Here is a 21,588-nt window from a genome sequence, read left to right on the forward strand (position 1 = left end):
GAAGCTACTAGAAATACTCAAAGACAGTTTAGGGGGAGGTTTGTCAAATAAACAAATACAGATTTTACAAACATAGGGAATAATTAATTTCCTGTTATTATGTAGTGTGTGTTTTGCTAACAGATGGTGTGATTACAAGTTAATCTTGTGGTTGGAAAATCATTGATAGATTGAGGTGATATGACAAAAAGCCCAGTAGAGGTTGTCATTTTTATATGAATTATATATCGCCTCCATACAAATCATTTTATTAGTGTTTTCTGGTGCATAATCAAACAAGGAAGACTTCGTGTCTTTCAGAATTGAGCATATTTATTTTTAGGTAAATGTTTCAGCTTTTAAAATGGAAAGTCTTGAAAACAAATTATGTATAAGTTGTAAATCAGTATAAAATTGTGATGCCATCTTTTTAATCCTATAAATAACAGGTTTTTTGTTTTTTGTTTGTTTGTTTGTTTGTTTTTAACAGTTTTTCAAGACAGGCTTTCTCTGTGTAACAGTCCTGGCTGTTCTGGAATTCACTTTGTAGCCCAGGCTGGCCTTGAACTTAGAGATCCACCTGCCTCCCAAGTGCTGGGACTAAAGGCATGCACCACAACTACCCGGCAACAGTTGTTTTATAGATTTATATATCTCTAAAAACAAGTTTATAGTATAGCCTATGCATTTCTTCTGTTCTGTGGTGAATTACTTCATTGAAAGAAAACTCATTAAAGTTTTTCTTTAATGGAATATGAATTAATTTGTATGTGCGTGTTTTCTCATTCTGCCTTATCTTTTAAATTTCATTTGGGGAAATCAGATATAGAAATTAAGGGTTAGCCAGGAATGATGGCCCATGCCTCTAATCCCAGCACTCAGATAGACAAAGGTTGACCTCTATGATTTCTGGGCCATCGAGGTTGACATAGCAAGTCCCAGGCTAGCCAGGGCCGAGAAGTGAGACCTTGCCTCAAAAAACAACCACCAAAGAAATCAACTGCTAGCTAGCATAAAAATTAGGCAGAACGTGTAGCTAGAAAGTAGTCCAGTTTAAACTAGGAGGCAGTGTTAGCAAAATTCTTTGCTATTATGTGTTAATTTTCAAATGTCTTAAGACAGAATCAAAAACAGCATATTTTAGGAAATGTTATAGCAATGATTGTTATTTTTCTGTATGTGATCTGTGAGAGCTCAAATCTGAAAGAGATAGAACCAAAAAGAAAAGGAGTTATATAGAAAATCCAGTGATTTCCTGCTCAGTAAATTAGTCACACAGCCTCTTTTAAAATGGTCACTTTAGAGATAGTTTTTCTGCTACATTTCACAAACCTATCGTCAAATAATGCTAACCCAAATAATAAATGGATTGAAATAATTTAGTTTTGTTTTCATGCTAGTATAGAAATGTATAAATATAGAAAAGGCAAGGCAATGCAACTTGGCATAAGATAATATTTCACTTGTGAGAGAAATACTCATTGTTTTTCTACTCTGTTCATATAACATTTGTCACTAATAAGGTTGCATTTCACAATATCTTTTTTTTATCTTCTCCAAAACTTAACCAAGGTTACCATGGACTCTAGGATAATGCCAGATTAAGACTATGGTTTCTGTCAGTTAAGATGTGTGTGGTGCAGCTTTGTTCTGTTAGTTACTTGGTGTCTGGAAAATAGTATGGGGTTGAAGTTGAGCTTTTGGTAAGGACCGATCCACCCCCTCCCATGGGTACATTTTCCATTAATATGGAAACCAGGAATATAAATGATGGGAAATTTTGGAGCCTTTATGGTGTCATAACTCCTTTTATGTTTAGTGACCTTTATAGAGAGTGTTACTTGTTGCTCTTGTGTGGAGCATTGAAAGTCACAACAGTAAAGGTTGTTAGGTCCATGACAGGGTCATCATCAAGGAATGAAGGTACTGGCAGGAAATAGAAAGCATTTGCTAGGAATTTAACTGTACTACTTTCTTTTCTTCTAGTCAGTCACTTTAAGGTAGGGCTATTTAATGTCCAGAATATTCTGGATTTGAAGAAAACAAAATATAGACAAGACTACAGTCACCCTTTTTCTACCATGATAGCAATCTTTTTGTTTGTTTGTTTGTTTGTTTGTTTTTTGCTCTTATTGTTTGGTTTGTTTCACTTTGTTATTGGTGCTTATGGTTGAACAAATAGTCAATTGATTTTAATTTCAACCTTAGCATCTAAACTAGGAACCAAGCCACTTGCCAACTAAAATTGAGGCTTCCAAAGAAGTTTCTAAAAACAATGGAGTATTAAGTTTAATTATAGGAGACCCTTTGAAGTTCTTTTTTCTTCTCATATGTAATGCTTAATGAAAGGCCTGGGCATTCCACATATTTCCAGAATGTAGTCACTGAAACAAAATTTGACTCAGTTATCTGTACTTCTGCAGATGGTGGTGGGGGTGTCTAAACTTTTCTCATGTAGAGGGTTCTACTGGAGGAGGCCAACTGATGAGGGGAGTTAGACAAATCTTCCTCATGCTTCTGTGGGGAAAGTTTCAATTGAGGGAGTAGGAGAAAGGAAAATGCAATGAGAAGTTACCTCCTTGGGTTGGTTTATTTCCTTTTCCTATAGCAAGTGATGCTCATGGAAGTGTTTCCCAGGCAAGTGTCTCAAGTGTAATAAAGGAAATTCTTGATGTAGAGGAGGCCATTGGTCTTATGGTCAAGTGTGTGTGTGTGTTTGTGTGTGTGTGTGTGTGTGTGCGCGTGTGCGTGTGCGCGCGCGCTCACGTGCATGTGAAAGTGCACATGTTTCTATCCTTTATTAGTTTCTGCCCTATTTCTCTTGAGATGGTCTCTCCCTGAACCTAGAACTCACTGTGTTTTATGGCTAGGCTGACAGGATCCTGGGGATCCTCCTGTCTTACTTCCTACAGAGTGAGAGGCACACGTGGCCAGGTCCAGCTTTTTCAGAAGGAGGAATGATTCTGATGAGTCAAACTCAGATCCTCATTCTTGCACAGCAAGCGTTCTTACTCATTTAGTCATCACTCCAGCTGGGGGCATGGTGTTTCTTACAGCTAAAACTTACTTTAAAACAACTGTCAGAACATTCATCATCAAAAAGCATTACATCATCCTAGGATTGAGAAAACTTGCACGGAGTTTATTAGTACAGACAGGGGAGAGCTAAGTGCCTAAAAGACTATTATTTAAATGGGTATTGATACAATGATATGTACATAGTATAATGCTTATCCAGTTTTGGTTACCAAAAAGAGTCTATAGTTTGGTTAGGGAAAGTTGCTATGGCCCTTGAGAGTTGGTGGGAAGAACTGGTCTATCTAGATTTTCCAAGATGCTATATAGGATCTTGGGTTGGCCTATCTATATACTTAGCAGTAATTTTTCTGGTCTTTGAACTGGATGCTGTGTCAGCCCTTGGGGGTCACTCATAGTGTCTCATCAGTATCTAGAGTGGGTGGCTAGATTAAGAAGACAGTTTAGGATAAGCATAAAGGATTGGGTGCTACTTAGTGGGGATGAGAAGTGTATTATTCTTTTATACATCAGCTTTACTTATACAGTGATTTCTGAGAGGCTTCGTAAAATTTCCGCTAGGTGGTAGCATAAAGAAAAGTCATTGAGTCTAAATAAGACAGTCTTGAAGTAGAATAAGCACAACTTTACTATGATGCTATTAGCTTTGTTCCAGCCTAGTTGTTCATTGCAGGTGAGCACATGTTTATGTTTCAATTAATTGTCAGTTTTAGAAATACTAAAATATTATATATTGAAATACCAAAGGGGAAGAATTCACTTGTCTAGTTTATGTAATAGAATAGCAGTGATTGATTAGTTTAAAAAATGTGGTTACAATCTTAGCTTTTTAATTACAGTACTTTTAATGGGTTAAACAAAAAACTATCCTATATGGTTGTAAATTGGTGAGAAATTACTGATTTAGTGATTTAAGTTGGAAAGTGTTTCAGAGATTTATCACAAAAAAGTATTTCAACAAATTATCTGCAAAATAATTACTTGGTAAAATCAGAGATTAGAAATATTTTCTGATATGTTTATTGTTTATATTGAAATGTTAGAGCTTATAGAGCCCATTATTGATATTTGTAAGTGTATTCTCCTGTTCCTCAGCCAGAACTCTATTTCTATGGGCTCTGATCTCAGAAAAGAGAGTGCTTATATGTAGGATGGCATGTTTCAGAATACATGAAATCCATTGTGAAATGATACCACTATATCCAATACTTCGTTTGACCTTCAGAGGTTAAAGTATCTGGAATAGTAGAAGAAATGTGAATTATATAGAATTAAAGTATAATTACAAAAATCTTAGAAAGTTTACATTATAAGTTCTGAAAATTTGGTGATGAGCTACAAAAGCTTGGAAAATTGTTATCATGCAATCCTCCACCCTTCCATAAGAGCAGATCCTAAGGCCATTTGGTTCTATAATGTGAAACTGTTTTCACAAATATGGTCACAGCTTCAAAAGAAGCAAGATAATTAGAAAAACAAAAGTTAAAAACATTAAATCTGATTCAGTTATTCATACAGGAAGCATTCATTACAGCATACATAAAAATATAATTTTTAGTTGAACATGAAACATATCTCTATAATCCTAGCACTTCAGTGGCTGAGGCAGGAGAATCTCTAGTTTGAAGGCAACCCACTGAGACCTTGTCTCAAACAAACAGACTCACAATTATGTCTACTTTGTTACTCTAATTGTCATCTAACAGTGTTCCAAACATGTTGAATATTTATTGAGTGGCTTTTTTTAAATTAAGATTACTTCAAAAAACTTTATTTGTATTCTTTTAATTTGGAGGTCTGTCTGTCTTTCCTCTCCCTTTTCCTAGAAGTTTTTCTATAGCAAATGATGTTTTTGTTTGTTGTTCGGAAGACGGTTTCACTGTGTAGCTCTGGCTGGCCTAGAACTTGGAGTCTAGATCAGATTTGCCTCAAACTTGTAGCAATCCTGTTTCCTGTGTGCTAGGATTACATGTATGAGCTGCCATGACCTGCTTAAAACATTCTTATTTGTTCATTTAACTTCCCTTTTCAGTGAAATGCATTTATTGGCCTTTGTTGAGCTTCAGGTCCTATGCTTTATAGAGAGAAGACAGTATCTAATAAAACACTGTCTCAGTGGTTGAGAGGTGGAATATGATATGGCGGTGGGTAGGTTGTTTCTTTTTCTGAAAACATTTTGAAGTCGAAGTTGGAAAGTGACCCAATATTTAATTTTCCATTTCTTGTCTTCTGTACTTATTCCATAGCTAGAGAACTGTTGTCCCTTTGAGGCCTAAGTTGTATGGTTAAATCAGTTCTTCTTGTGCTACTGTGGGGTTTTGTAGGGACTTGAATGGGGCATTTTGCCCTTTATTAGAATGTTACAAAATCGGTCCCCAACTGTTATGAGATATTTGATTACACTATGTAAAAAATATGTCATTGTAATTGGTTTAATAAAGAGCTAACTGATCAATATCTAGGCAGGAGGTGTAGGTGGGTATTCTGGGAAGGGTGGGAGTTGCCAGTCAGATACAGAGAAAGTAGGACATGCAGGAGGAGAGAAATGGGTTAATTTAAGTTATAAGAGCTAATTAGAAACAAGCCTAAGCTAAAGCTGAGCTTTCATAATTAATAAGTCTCTGTGTCATTATTTAGGAGCTAGCTGGCAGGACAGAGAAAGATTTATTATGCCCAACCAATTATACTTCGCTTTTAAACCCAAATTTTCTAATATCCTACAGAGTTAAGAAGGCATGAGCAGGTCTCACACAACCTTTGATAATGGATGATTATGAAAAGATTAAAGAAGGTGAACCTGTGTGTTGTAGCAAGGCCATGAAGAGGCAAGGATATCAGTAATATAACGGAAGGAGTAGTAAATTCATTAGTTAAGTTTGAGCTCAGGCATGAAAGCATGAAATTTACCCCTGACTACCCAAGATGAACAAATGGAGGGTATTTTTATCTTGATGTTAATCTAATGATAAAAATCAGGTAACCCTTGAGAACACAGCACAAACAATACCTTAGTTACTGCATAGAGCCACAAAAGTAATTCCTATAGATTGTTGAAATGTATATTGTGATATGTGATAGTATGAAGATTGATTTCTCTACTGAATTCTCCGTGGCATGTGGCTCATACCATGTTCTCAGCACTAATAATCTTGGCCAAGGTCAAAGCAAAAATTATCACTACAAGATTGAGGCCAGCCATAGAGTACATAGTTCAAGGCTAGCCTGAGCCAAGACTGAAACCCTGTCTAAAGAAAACTAAACAGCAAAATCAATGTGGAATGGTTTTCTATGAACTTTAAGTTGTTAATTGTAATGAGGCATATGAAAGAAAAAGAAATGGAAAATAGTGATATGTAATTAAAAGATTTTCTAAAGAGATTTAAGAATTTTGTGGAGCTTTATCTATCCCTTAGTAAACATTAGATTATAGTATCTCACTCAGATACTTACTTGATTATACCAGAAATCAACAAGTAGTATAGGAGGAAAAGAAATAACAGAGTTTAGTTTTCTAAAAAAATATCAGCAATGATAAGATGAGCATTCTCTAAAGATACGAATCCACCCCTCATTTCTGGTTTGTTTTGTCTTAGATTGGTATTGAACTTTGTTGTTTAGTTTTTACCTGTAAGTTTGACTCTTACTGTGATTTTTATTTTTCTGATTAGATTTTAAGTCTATTTTGGTATAAAAGTATTAAAATATGAGTTTCCATTGCTTTTTGAAAAAGGAATAAGAATATCTCAAACAGCAGTAACTTATAATGCAATAGTGGACTTGCTTGCATTTGTGAATACTTGGACAATTCTAAGATATCTTATTACTTGAAAATAGTTTTAAAAATATTTGTGATACAAAAACAAATGAGTGCTCTGAGGTTGCTTAACCATTTCCTGTGACTCTGAGAAAGTGGTTGCTTTCACAATTACTCTGCTAAGCCTGCGTGGAGTGAATTGTTTCACTTCCATCTTCCAGTAAAGAATTTAAAGTTTACTGACTGAGCAGGTTGTATTTTTATATGTAGGTGTGTGTGTGTGTATACATACATACATATATGTTAGTCAACAATGACAGAAAATGGCTATGAGTGTGAAAGAGAATAGGGATGGTACATGGGAAGGTTTGGAGGGAAGAGTGGAAAAGGGAGAATAATGTAATTACAATCTGAAAAATAAAAATAATTATTTATAAAAATGTTCCAGTCATTTTTAGTAAATAGCTTTCAACAAATGTAATTGTTTTATGCATGAAAATTCTTAGGGTTCTCTTTAAAGGCTTATTTAAGATCCCAATGTTTGCTTTCTTACAACAGCACTTAGTTTTCTAACAGCAAACTTGAAGTTTCAGTTCAGGAGACTCTAGATGATTGTTTATTTCTTGTTGTTGTGACAGGATTTCTCTCCATAGCCCCAGGTGTTCTGGAATTAACTCTGTAGACCAGAGTAGCCTCAAACTCAGAGATTCATCTGCCTCTGCTTTCCAAGTGCTGGGGTTAGAGGTGTATGCCACCATGTCCAGTTCTAATTTCTTAATTTTAATGAGAGAGAATGAAAGTCTGTCTTATTGCCTCACCATCATTTGTAGGGTGGTAAGATAGTCTTGTTGATAAATTATACACATCAAACCCCTTAGGCTTAGGATGAAAAGCCCACATCTGTATTCAGGAGTTTTTGTGTAGAAAATGATTGTTCTAATGACAAATGTTCTGTTCTTTCCTGTTTCTGAGTTGAGTCTGAGGCCCTGCAATGCATTGCCATCTCAGGTGTTCCATGGAACTGTAAACTGGTATGTGCAGTGTGTTTTAAGTTTGGCTTCAGGGATAAATTGTTCTTAATTCAGGGGCATGTAGCTCAGTGTAGACCTCGAGTTCCTCAGAAAATAAGATCACTGAAATATTGGTGGTTATGTAAGGAATAAGGAGATCATATGTTATTACATAGAATTCCTAAAACTTATGGTTTAAGGTATCCATTTTATTCGGTAATATTTCTTTAGCTCAACAATTTGGATTGGGTTAGATGAGTATTTCTTTTGTTCTTGTCTGAAGTCACTCTTAAGCAGTCATTGGCTGTAACCTTGACTTGAGACTAGATGTTTCTAAGACAGCTTCACTCGTGAATCTGGCGATGGCTGCTGGCTGTTGGCCGGATGTCTTTTAATGTGGTTCCCCCACCCACAAGGAAGCTAGCTAGCTTGGATTCCCTCTTCTAGAGCTGTAAAAGTAGTAATGAGTAGCAAAGTTTGCATAGCCTCCCAAGGCCTAGCATTAAAAATTCTGCCAAAGGTTTTCTACTTCATTTCATTTATTAAGCCAAGTTACAAGGACTATAAAAATTTAAGTAGTAAAGATAAAATTCTGCTTCCTAATAAAAGATCCCATAAAAGAGAAATAGCAAATACTATCCTGGGTTCTAGTTTCCTGATTTTTCTCTAAGCCAACAATATTGTTTTTTTCATTAATTCACTAGCATTCTATATTAGCATGTTTATTGTATATGTGTGAAAGTTTATTCCACTTACGTATAAAATTAAAATTGCATAATAAAAATATCCCGCATTCCCAAGCTCTATCTTTCAGGAATAACATATATACATATACATATACATATACATATATATATATAATTTACATTGGATAAATATTTATTTAAAATTCTGTAACCTTCTTGTCTTCCTTTTATTTTGAATGTTTCTATATTTAAGGTAAAAACCCATCTGCTGCTGCTAAACAGCTTTGTTCAGTGATTTACCCACCAAAGGTGTACAAATTCCTGGGAACTTGTTTCTTGGTGCTATTGGGAGGTGATGTAACTTTTAAGAAGTGGGACTTTGGAAGGCCTTTAGGTGGCTGAGGGAACTATCCTTGGAAGGGAATAATGTACTTTTCCTGGAATCCAGAGTTAGCACTGCAGAGAGGGTTGTTATAGAACAAGTGAGCCTAACACCCCCTTGCTCTGGCTGTCTTCCTGTCTTCCTCTTTGTTCTTGCCATTGTGGTGCCATCCAGTATGAGGGGATACACTCTCAGGAGCCTAGTCAGAGCTACCTGCTTTCTGCTTTCAGAGAGCCATGTAATCTTTTTTCTTCCTTTGTAAGTACCCAACCCCAGATACAAGGATAAAAAGGATGAGTAGTCTTTTGCCATTTCCTTCCTTCTTTCTTTGCTTCATGAAAATACTGCTATAAACATTCAGTGAAAAAAAATTTTTAATTACATGTATGCTTGTGTGTGTGTGTGGAGTGGATGTTGCAAATGGAGGTCAGAGAACATCCTTTGCATGTTGGTTTGGTTCAGTACTTCCACACTGTGAGACACGAGGTTCAAACTCAGGTCATAGACGTGGCTGCAAGACCTTTACTACTGAGTCATCTCACCAGACCGTAAACATTTTTTTTTAAAGTTTACTTAGTACTATTCTGTTTGTGTGAAAGTGTGAGTATTGTGTATGATATATGTGTGTGTGAATGAGGCCGTGCATGTACTACAGCCTACATGCGGAATTAGATGATAGCTTTGAGGAGTCGGTTATCTCTTTTCATCTTGTGCAGAGTATTGTGCTATTTCTGTTGGGTTGTACAGTTCAGGCTTTCTGGACCACCTGCTTCTGGTAGATCCTTCTGTCTCTGACTCCAATTTGCCATGGACGTGCCATTGTACCTATGGGTGAATCCCATGGGTTCTGCAAGTTACCTTTTTTGTTATATAAAGGCAAATGAGCATAGCTTTAGGTACACCCAATCCCTAGGGGTGTTAGGAACAATTGTAGCATCTTTCATGTCAGGGCAGCTGGTTGGCAAATACCTAGAAGGTCAGTATGAAATGTGAACATTGAAATACCCATAAAAAAATATATAAATCCATAGTCACTGAGGTTCTACATTAACACTGCTGTACATCTTTAAAAAAGAAGAAGAAAATCAGTGTTTAAGTGTTTGTTGGTCCCAAGGAAAAAGTGAATTTCTGAACTCTTTGTTTTGTTTTGTTTTTTTTTTTTAATGAATTTATCTACTAATGTGATGCAAATGCCATTTTAGCAGTGATCTCAAGAGTTGGTGTCCAGTAGGGATGAAATGTAGCCACTGTTCATAATCCCTGAAGTATCTCTAGGCCTCCTTTAAGACCCCTTGTTCCTTAAATTGGTAGTTTTTAATGCCCTGTCACGTTCATGTTTCCTGCTATTACCCGCTGCTGTTAAGTCCATTCATTGTTTTGTTTTGTTTCTTTTTTAACTTTAATTATTGAACATGTCTGTACTACAGTCACCTAATTTGATCTATTTCCTAAGTGTTTTTTTTTTTTTGTCCATGTTTCTATTTCTTGCTTGTCAAAATTTCATAATTTTCTTCTTTCAGTTTTCTGTGGTACAAAAACACCCTTCTCCTGAGGGAAACCATAGCCCATATACTTGATAAGCTGTCTTTTAAGCCTAGAAGCAGGTATACCTATTTCTAATTTGCCTAGGATAGAATAGGACTCAGGAAGAAGACCCACACAGGTCTTACAACTTGGTTTGTATTTGGCCAAGAATTCAAGGATTCAAGTGTTTAGACTCCAGAAGAAAGGCATTGACTACAGTCCTTTTGGACCCACTCAGTCCTAACATGAGCAGAGATGGCCAGAGTGCCATACCCTAAGGTCAAGCCTGGAACCCGGAGTAGTGGGTGGGACTGTATGAAAGAAAGTACTATAAAATCACAGCTGCTTTAAAAAAAAAAAAAGAATTTAATAAATATCGCACACCAAAATTAGCCAGGCCTAAAATCTATATACAATTCAGTAAGCTTCTATACAGATACAATAGCCACTCTTTTTCACTATCAGATGTATTTTTATTCACTTAGTGACCAATAACAATGAAAAAAATCTGTGACAGAAAAATAATTAGCATTATACCATCTTCCTTTAATATTAGCCCATTTGCTAGTGTTTTTGTTTCTCTTTTTTGGTTCATGACTGTCGTATGCTTTTTAAATATATACTTGAGTTTTTAATGTACAATTCAAGAATTCCATAAAGGCTCTATTTAATTCTAATGGCTTTAAGGTGGAAATAAGTCTTAGTGATTAAAAAAACACTAAATTTAGTGTTTCCAAGAAACATTGTATTATGAGCTCTCCCCAACTCCTGTCTTATCTTTTTGTCTTATATTTGTAGATCGACTTCAGCTTCCAAGGAATATGATTGAAAACAGCATGTTTGAAGAAGAACCGGATGTGGTAGATTTAGCCAAAGAACCTTGTTTACATCCTCTGGAACCTGATGAAGTAGAATATGAGCCCCGGGGTTCGAGGCTACTGGTGCGAGGTCTTGGTGAGCACGAGATGGATGAGGACGAAGAGGATTATGAGTCATCTGCAAAGCTGCTGGGCATGTCCTTCATGAACAGAAGCTCAGGACTTCGAAACAGTGCAACGGGCTACAGGCAGAGTCCAGACGGCTCTTGTTCACTACCCTCTGCCAGGACCTTAGTGGTCTGTGTTTTTGTCATCGTGGTTGCTGTCTCTGTAATCCTGGTGATTTATCTACTGCCTAGATGTACTTTTACCAAAGAAGGCTGCCACAAAAAAAACCAGTCAACGGAACTAATTCAGCCACTTGCCACAAATGGGAAATTGTTTCCATGGGCACAAATTAGGCTTCCCACTGCCATTATGCCTCAGCGCTATGAACTTAGCCTACATCCAAACCTAACCTCAATGACATTCAGGGGTTCTGTGACAATTTCACTTCAGGCTCTTCAAGCCACATGGAATATCATTCTCCATAGCACAGGACATAATATTTCAAGAGTGACATTTATGTCAGCAGTTTCAAGTCAAGAAAAACAAGTTGAAATCCTAGAATATCCTTATCATGAACAAATCGCCATTGTTGCACCTGAAGCCCTTCTAGCAGGGCACAATTACACCTTGAAGATAGAGTATTCAGCAAATATATCTAACTCTTATTATGGATTTTATGGCATCACCTACACAGATAAAAGTAATGAGAAAAAGTATGTAAACCTGCTAAATGTTTCTTGTTCTGTGATCTTCTGCATGTAACTTCTGCAGTGCAGATTCTTCCACCCACACCATAAATGTTTTTAAATTTAGGAAGTTACATGCAAAATAGAATGGTAATTGGTAATATGCAATAATATACTGTTCTCTTATGCGGAACTCGGAGTGAGTATTGTGGTGGAAGAGAGTAGAAGTGTGTGGTAGAAGGGGATGAAAGAAGATTATATTGTTTTTTTTTTTTTTTTTTCTTTTGCAGGTGGGGGGGGTTTTGAGACAGGATTCTCTGTATTGCTTTGGAGCCTGTCCTAGAACTCTCTCTGTGTAGACCAGGCTGGCCTTGAACTCAGAGAGATCCGCCTGCCTCTGTCTCCTGAGTGCTGAGATTAAAGATGTGTGCCACCAACGCCCAGCTATATTCTCTATTTATTACAGACTAACAAGCTTTTATTGAGCTTTTCCTGTTTTATGAGATGAATAGTGTCACCCTTCCCTGAAGCTATAGGAACAGATTGAGGGGTATGGACTATCTTGATGCCAGGCAGAAGTTTTAGGAGTTATTTTATGAGTTGGAGAAAGAGGGTATGAAATGTGGCATATATACACAATCATTCTTCATGTCCTTATTCTTTACTGGTTTACTTTTTAAAATGCTAGTTTGTGTAATCTTTAAAAATGTAGGAAAGAATCATATTTCAAAATTAAAAAAAAATGATATACAGTGTAAGAGTATTCCACAGCCTATTTGTATCATACTTTGTTGTTTACTCTTCTTAGCCATAGCATAGATGGGTTTCATGAAAGATATAGTGCATATTATAATGGATTATTAATAAATAATGATAATGTCATCTCTTTGCACAAAGACTATATGTGCTTTATGTTAGTAGAGCATTCTTACATAATACACTCAAAATACTCTGTACACAAGTTTAAGAATTACTGACACTGGCCAGTTGGCTAATATATAATATATTGTTGTTTTGTTCAATGTTTCAGCGTTTTAAAATTTTCAGTTCATTGAAAGAAAATATGTTTTTTTAAAAGAGTAATTTCACTAACTGAAAATAAAAAGAATATATTAGTTCTTTTTTTTTTTTTTTTTCTACTCAAGACACTGAATTTACTATGTGGGTCCTTAAAACTAAGAAGTAGAGACTATAAAATAGTATTTTTTTTATATATAATTTTTTATTTAATTTTATATAACAAAGTCCAATTAAATGAAAACAAACATTTATACACAATATTTAGGAATTTGGGCGTCGTTCTTTCCAAATTACTTCCTGCTGATAAGGGGTGCTGTCTTGAGGGATTCGAAGAAGATTCAGATATCCTAGCTGTAGTCTGTAGGGCTGTTTTGTCCAGCTGTTTGGAATGTAGGATCAGCTATAAAATAGTATTTTAAGCTGAAGTTTTAGAACAGAATATAAGTTTATTTACCTACTTGTTGCTAACAGTGAAGGCCCCAAATGATTGTGTGTCTTGATAGAATTTAAATATCTTGATAAAAGTTTAAATCAGTCTTACTTTCACAATATCTGAAAACTACTAATAGTAAGAAATTTTATGTGGGTGTGTGTCTCACAATTTTACTTTTGTTGTTTGTATTTTTTAATTTAAATTTGAAACAAGCTTGATGTCAATCCCAGTTCCTGCACCCTCCTGCCCTCCCTTGTCCCCCCCAATCCCATCCCCTTTCTGCTCCCCAGGGAGGGTGAGGCCTTCCATGGGGTGCCTTCAAAGTCTGTCACATCATTTGGAGCAGGGCCTTACTTTTATTTTACTGGATACTTTTATACTACCCCCTGCTATAAATATTTAAACTGATAAAATGATTAGGGGGATGCATTTCTTGTTGCTTGGAAGGCACCTTTTCTCACCAGTATACCACCAAGACTCTTGTTGCCTGGAAAATCATGCCTGATGCTTTGAATAGATACTGCTTGTGGTCCGGAAACTTTACCTACTTTCCACACTGATATAAATGTAATCTCTGCCTATTCTTATCTCTGCAGTTATTTCCATTAGTAGAAATGTCATGCTGGCCTTTGGTGTATACTCCTTTTGCAGTTCTTCTGATAGTTTGAAGATATTCATTATCTGGCCTTTGTTTTTTCTCACAGCTCTTACTCCCCTAGCATGTTCAATTCTGCATTTCAAAAACTAAGGATAAGAGTAACCAGTACTTACAGGGAACTAAAGCACTAGACACTGCTTAGAGCTTTTTATGTTTCTTTAGTCTTCTACCTTGTCATACTCACTAAGAAATGCTAATATATTTATAATAGCCAAGGAAAAAGGTACATGGCAAAAAGGAAACTCAAGCCTGTTTCTTAACCACTGTATTGACCTGCTTCTCCAGTTCACACTTTTCTTTTACATGTTGTTTTTGCCAGTGCTTAGGATTCTTGTATTCAATTTCCAGCCAATTCCTGTCTTCAAATAAACTTGAGGAAATTCTGTTAACAAGTTTTTCTGAAAGCAAACATAGTCACAAAGAAAGAATATGTATTAAGTATTCAGAATAGAGAAGACATTGTATCTTCAAAGCAGCATTCTCAGAGACACATGTGTGAAATATTGTATTGCTTTAACAATAATTTAAGGGGTGTTTTGTTTTTCTTTGAATGTTAGGATATATAGTCATGTAACGAGTACGGTTTTTCCGCCCGCCGCCAGTCTTGTCCCGCCGCACCAGCCCCAAATAACACACAGAGACTCTGTATTAGATATAATTCTGTTGGCCCGGTTACTTGTTTCTTATCGGCTAGCTCTGCCTTATTTATTATATATATGATACAAAACTGAGTGAGATACAGGTTACAGATTTTACAGAGTCATATGGGTAATTAATGTAGACTCCAAATCCAATTTTCTCTTTTCTGCTTATCTTCTAAAAGTGGAGTCTAAGGATTGAGGAACAGAGGGTGTCATGACTAAAGTGCCTGTGGCTGATATATAAGAGGGTACAAGAGAGTTGCACTTGCCTGATACTGTTTATGTGGTTTTCCCACATAGAGATCAGCTTTCTTCATTGATTAAAAAACCTTCCATTAGCAATTGCTTCTTTGTGTGCTTTTTCCATGACCTGTAATTCAGTTTCTTTTTATGTACTATAGCCTTATCTGCTGCTTTTGTGGTATAGAAAGGAGAAAGTCATTTCTGTTTATCTCTGAAAAATGAAAGCAGAGTACTGTTAAAGAACAACTTTTTCTATTTTCCTGAAACTGAATGTTGTAGTTTTGAGATGCAGTGTTGCAAACCCAGATGTTTAGTAGCAATTATCAAGTATTCTTGGTATTCAGACTTTGTACTACTTTCTCTACAGAGTCTTCAACTCCAGCAAAATTTGTTTTGTGCCATTTGATCCTACTCATGTGCTTCCACTGACTGCTAGGATATGATCTGAAGACTGCTAGACTTCTGTCTCTCTTAGTTAATTGTGGGTCCTTAAACTTTAGAATTGTAATGTATTTGTCTTCACACCCCTAGTGCTTGGCATAGTGCCCTGTGTAGGAGACACTCACTAACTATTGTATTGAATTTTCATTTGTTTTTAGGTACTTTGCAGCAACTCAGTTTGAACCTCTGGCAGCAAGATCTGCTTTTCCCTGTTTTGATGAACCAGCATTTAAGGCTACATTTATCATCAAGATCACAAGGAATGAGCATCACATTGCATTATCAAATATGCCTAAGGTACTGTGACATGAAGGCAAAATCTTTGGGTGGATCTCTTATCTCCGAGAACAGTTGTGTTTCTCTTTACTGTACTATTGGTAGGAATACTTAGATTTATATGTGTCTGTATTTCTAAGATAGTTACATAAAAATGAAAATTTGTCAGTCTGAGGAACACTCGAGGAAGGAGAAGACCCTGCAAGTTTTAGAATACATGGGTAGGAGGTGTGAAGTGTCTTCTTCTATGGTTGCACAAATATTAACACTATGAACTAGTACAAGCCCAGAAAATTACTTGAGACATAACGCATTTTCTCTTCTAAGCACTTTTGAGAGTGAGGGATTGTGATTAGCTTTGGTGTTATGGCAAATGAAACTTTGGATTGTTGTCATGAAGAGATGGACAACAAAAGCAGGAGCCATTGTGTGGGAGGTAGTAGGGGTAACACCAAGCAGAGCAGTATTATGATAAACAGAACTTAGGTTTCCTTTTGCGTCGACCTGAACGGCAGTGTGTGGTCTATGTGATGCTTCCTAGAACTTGTGTAGCTATGGGTGAGGAATAGCCACAGACAGGTAATGCAATCTACCCCATTGATAGTAGACAACATGTTCTTTCATTGTCATAACCCTATTCATAGCCAAACTCTTCACCTTAATCATTTTCTTAAAGAGGCAGGCACCTCCTTGTCTAATACCCCTAAGTATAACCTGATTCATGGTTAGGAAATCCTGAGAGTTGCTGTCGTTTCTCCACCTTCAGTCTGTTGCAGACTTCTCTAGTGACCTAACATATTTGATTCCACTAAGTTTTCCTGGGGGTTCTCCATGGAGCACTGGATCATGTTAAAAGATGTCTTAGCTAAAGTTCTTTCTTGAAGTCTGTTATCCTAAGGTTCTGGGGTGGGGGAAGGGTTTGAGTTTTGCTCCAATTTTTAAATGGAGAGACAAAACCACTGTTCCTTGTAACTTAAATATATTGGGAGCCATATTAGGGTTCTCATTGTACTCAATGTTTCCTCTTGATCAAGGGTGGTATAAGAAACTGAAACAAGGAGCTTTTCTCTCTAGAAATTTGTGTTGAAAAATTAAAAAATGCAATTACTGCCTATATGATTTTTTTTAGTTTTTCAGTAGATATGTCATTGATTGTTTTAATTACAGAACTGACATCTTTTTTCCTTTGGTTATAGAAGTCTTCAGTCCCTGCAGAAGAAGGACTTATTAAGGATGAGTTTTTTGAAAGTGTGAAAATGAGCACGTACCTGGTTGCTTTCATTGTAGGGGAGATGAGGAACCTGAGTCAGGATGTAAATGGAACCTTGGTATGTTGGTATACTAATTGTCTGAAAATCTACTTATAGTAACCTTGGTAGAATTCTTTAATGTTTATTAATAGTTTCCTTATGAACACATGCTTTTAGATCAGATTCTGACATTCTGTAACAGAAATGCTATTCTTACTTAACTGTTATGTTTATCTAAGTTGTCCTATTACCAGTAAAGACTTGGGAGTCAGATATTGGGGTGAAAACCTGATGATTAGAGAAGCGGTGGAGGGGGCTGGAAAGATGGCTTAGCCATTAAAGGCTAGGCTCACAACCCAAATATAAGGGAAGCGGTGGAGGAGCGACCAGCTGGCCTTATCTCCATACTTCCTACACCAAAAAGAAGTCGCCAAATCCTTCCCTGTTCCTCTCTAGTATTCTAGGTCCTCCGTAAACTCTATGACTAGTTCTTGTCAGGTAGTCACTGGCTCTACCCCCTTGATTCAAGTTTAACTTTATTAACACAGTCTCGGGTGTCACAATACTGTCAAATATCCCACAAAACTTAACTCTTATTTACTGCTCTTCATTTAATACTTGAAAGTCAATAGTTTTCAAGTTTCCTGTTTTATAAGAGAATTAGTTTATAAAATAAAAATATTTTAATATTTTTCTCTCTTATATGCATGGAAATGAAGACCTGTAATCCCAGCTACCCGGGATGCCGAGGGAGGAGGATTACAGGTTCAAGATATGCCTGAGCTACACAATGAGTTTAAGACTGAGTCTGGAGAACTTAATGAGACCCTGTGTCGAAATAAAGAGTAGAAAGGGGCCTGGGGAAATAGGTCAGTGATGGAGTGCTAGCCTGATATGCATAGGACCATATTTTAAATCCTTCAGACCAAAAAAATGGCAAAAAACATTTCTATCGAGAGATATGGTTCTCTTTGCTTATTTTCCATTGTTTTATTTATTTTTTTTTTAGAATAAACTTGGTATAAATATAATGAAAAGATGATGTGGGTGTATTAAGAGGTTAAAAGCACATTTTTTTCCCCTAAGACAGGGATTTCCTGTGTATCATTGGCTGTCCTGGAACCCATTCTATAGACCAGGCTGCACATGTTCTTTTTAGGAAAAGAAAAAGGAGTAATTGTATTCTAGGATTGAGAATAATTGCATCCCTTGGTCAAATTTCAGTTTCTTTTATAATCTTAACATATGTATTTAAACTATGCACTTATCTACCAAATGATAGGTAGAAAGCATAGGTATTGAAGCAACCTGTGTGCTTTTTATATATGCTTTTTTCCTGACTGTGTAGCTGGTAGTGAATGGGCAAGGTGAGACCTGAATCACAGTGAGGTTGTCTAATGATATGATATTTTTTATTACATGATCCAAAAAAACAAAAGCAAGCCAACAATTTAAGATTTGTTTTTTAATATTTATTTAGCATTTTAATATGTATTTAGCATGTCCTCTAATAAGGCACAGTAATAGGTACCGAAAGGATTAACACCTTAGTTTTGTGCTACAGATAACTCCTCATCTTCATAGTTCATAAATCAGAGCCTTTCTAGGTCATAGGAGTGCAGGAATGTAAAATTAGATAGGATAGTTCTTATACTTTGAAATGTATAGCAGTAGTTTATTTGAGATATTGGGAAAACTATTAAAAAAATAAAACTCAAGGTAATTCTTTTGTGTAAATATGGATATACATGACTTGTTCTGTGTGGCTGGAAGCATTATAAGCATGAGTTTCTGCCCTAAAAGATATCATACAGTATGCACTTCTTGAATTTGCTGGTCCTAACAGTGCTCAGTTGAGTTCCATGGCATTTTAATTTTATCTGTCTTTTATATAATGAATTATGTTTTCCTTTAGGTTTCTATATATGCTGTACCAGAAAAGATTGGTCAAGTTCACCATGCCTTGGACACAACTGTAAAACTCCTTGAATTTTATCAAAATTACTTTGAAATTCAATATCCACTTAAGAAATTGGGTAAGAATTTAATAATGCCTTGATTTTTAGTACAACTTATAATAAAGATTTGTTTCACAAATGATATTTTAGAAAAAGCTTTTGCCAAAGTTTAAAAAAAAAAAAAACTAAGAAACAGTGTTAATGTTGTCAAAATTGTACTTGTTAAGTTTATTTACAATCTATAAGTTTCCTGAACCTGAACTTTAAATTACTTATATAACTTTTAAGTTTATGGGATTATATGAATTTGCATAGGGCTTCATGTGGAGTTTACTAACTTCCAAGAAGTTTCTGATTCAAGTAATAGAAAGTACATTCTGGGAACCCATGAATGCAAGAACACTGAAGTTATATTCAGTGTGATGCTGGTTCTGAAGAACTTAATGGGATGCGACTTGGACTTTGGCTTGCTTACTCCGGTCTGATTCATTGTGAGAGAAATGGGCTGTTGTTTTCTTTGTTAGGGGACAGTGGAATTGTTGATCATAAAATGGTTTGTTCAGGTGTTCCTCAGCCGACAGCATGGGGCAGAGCATGTAGATCTAGGAAAAGGAAGATTCTGTCAGTCTTTACTGGGTAGAGGTTCTTGACTTTTACATAAGAAGTTGATCTCCTCTTTCTTGTTATGCCCAGATTTGGTGGCCATTCCTGACTTTGAAGCAGGAGCAATGGAAAATTGGGGCCTGCTTACATTCCGAGAAGAGACTCTTCTGTATGACAATGACAGTTCTTCAGTAGCAGATAGAAAACTGGTTACTAAAATCATTGCTCATGAGCTAGCACATCAGGTATTACCAACCACTGCCATTACATCTAAAGCCCCAGAGTTTTAGTCAACGCCTGCATATTATTAAGTATATTACTATTCTGTGATTTTTAGTGTTGCTATTATATTAAAAATGATGCTTTTTAAACAAAATCTGTTAGAACTTAATATATAAGTCATTTTTCACATCCATTATCTTATTTCACAGTGTCCTAAAGTGAGTGGCAATCCCCTTTATACATATAGAAACTGAGACAGCTCTAAGAAATGGTTTGTTTAAACTCACACAGGTATTAAATGGTAGCATTGGGCCTTGAAGAATAACTGTATCTTCAAATTATCTTTTTTATTACCCCAGTGCTGGGACCAACACAACCAACTTTGTGTTAGACAGTACTTTACCACTGAGCTAAATTCCCTAACCCTGGAATGTCATTTTTTTCCCTTAATAATACATATCTGCATCACATGTAGCAACTACCAGCTGCTCAGTGTAACCTTGTAGGATAGAACTTTTTCCCTTAGTTACGTAGCTCATATTTCTCCTGCTTCACCTCTTGAATACCAGATCATAAATGTGGGCTCTCATACCCAGCTTCCTACTAACAATTATTGAATTGCAATTATCAGAACAAAATTTCTTTTTCTGTTTCCTGCTAGAACTGGGTTCTCTATTAATGTGGGAGAAGGAGCTCCCCCCAGTATAGAGTGAAGAAATTATTTGTTACGATTAATAAAAGAAAAGACTTGTTCATGTGCATCCCCATTCCCAAAATACAATCTCTGTTGTGCCACAGATATGAGATGCTTTTCAGTGTATGGTGTGGCCAGTTAACTCTGTCTCAGACATCATCTGTAGATGACTCTGTGACCCTTGTAAAAACTTGCTGGCAAGCTGATAAATGATACATTTTTTTTCCTAATCCTGTTATTTCTGGAACCACTCATTACCACTTAGAATATTTCTCATATTTTTCTTTTGTTTAGGACTTATAACACATCTTCCTGTTAAACATAATTTTTTTAATATAGTATCTTGGAAAAATTAATGATTGAACTCTCAAAAGTAATTTTGTTTTGTTGTAGTAATAGCCTTATTTTTAGCTAGTGATATGAAATAAACCCCAGACCACATTGACAAATTTGAATACCCTATGACCACTTTTTTTTTTTTTACAAGTATTTTAATAAGAAGTTTGGTTGTGTGTGTGTGTGTGCATGCACCTGCATTTGTGTGGAGAACAGAAGAGGACACCAGCTGTCTTCTTCCACTACTCTCTACCTGTCTGGAGGCAGGGTCTTTTTTCTCACATTTAATGAGGTTGGGAGCCCACAAACTCCAGTGATTTGCCTGTTTGTAACTTCCTAGAGCTAGGATTGCAGATTTTTGTGAAAAATTACATGGTAGTTTGTTGCAAAGTTGCTGTGATCCAAACTCAGGTCCTCAGGATTACAGGTCAAGTGCTAACTGCTGAACTCTCTCTCCATACCCAAAGGAGACGTAGGAAGGTCTCTAAACTTTTTCCTTCATTTTACTAACTTATATAAAAAAGCATTTAAAAATTTCTCAGATTTCCTGTGTGTGTGCATGAATGACAACTTTCTATAGGAATGTTACTCAAATCTTGTGTGAATCATGTCTTGAACTCGGGTAATGGAAGAGAAGCGTGAAATCCAGACTCTTTGACAATAGGACAACCTTTACTTGTCATAGAAGATTGTATATAATGGAAAATAATCCTACTAACTTAGATTAGATAATTTAATTATTTAAGAAGTCTCTCTTAAGTGAAACAGCTTAAAATTGTCATTATCTACATAGTCTGATATATACTGTATGTTAAAAATTCATATACATT

The 21,588-nt window shown here is 36.0% G+C and overlaps 1 protein-coding gene across 1 annotated transcript in view; it reads left to right on the forward strand.

Moving 5' to 3' along the window:
- The window catches only part of Lnpep (leucyl and cystinyl aminopeptidase), a 51,210-nt gene that overhangs the window by 2,793 nt on the left and 26,829 nt on the right, over positions 1–21,588 (forward strand). Inside the window, exons 2-6 of the mRNA XM_051206095.1 lie at positions 11,170–12,010; positions 15,578–15,716; positions 16,892–17,023; positions 18,861–18,981; positions 19,597–19,751. Of these exons, the coding sequence (XP_051062052.1) occupies positions 11,170–12,010; positions 15,578–15,716; positions 16,892–17,023; positions 18,861–18,981; positions 19,597–19,751 (1,388 nt within the window). The remainder of the gene's footprint in view (positions 1–11,169; positions 12,011–15,577; positions 15,717–16,891; positions 17,024–18,860; positions 18,982–19,596; positions 19,752–21,588) is intronic.

Source organism: Phodopus roborovskii, unplaced genomic scaffold (assembly GCF_943737965.1).
Source record: "Phodopus roborovskii unplaced genomic scaffold, PHOROB, whole genome shotgun sequence".
NCBI lineage: Eukaryota > Metazoa > Chordata > Mammalia > Rodentia > Cricetidae > Phodopus > Phodopus roborovskii.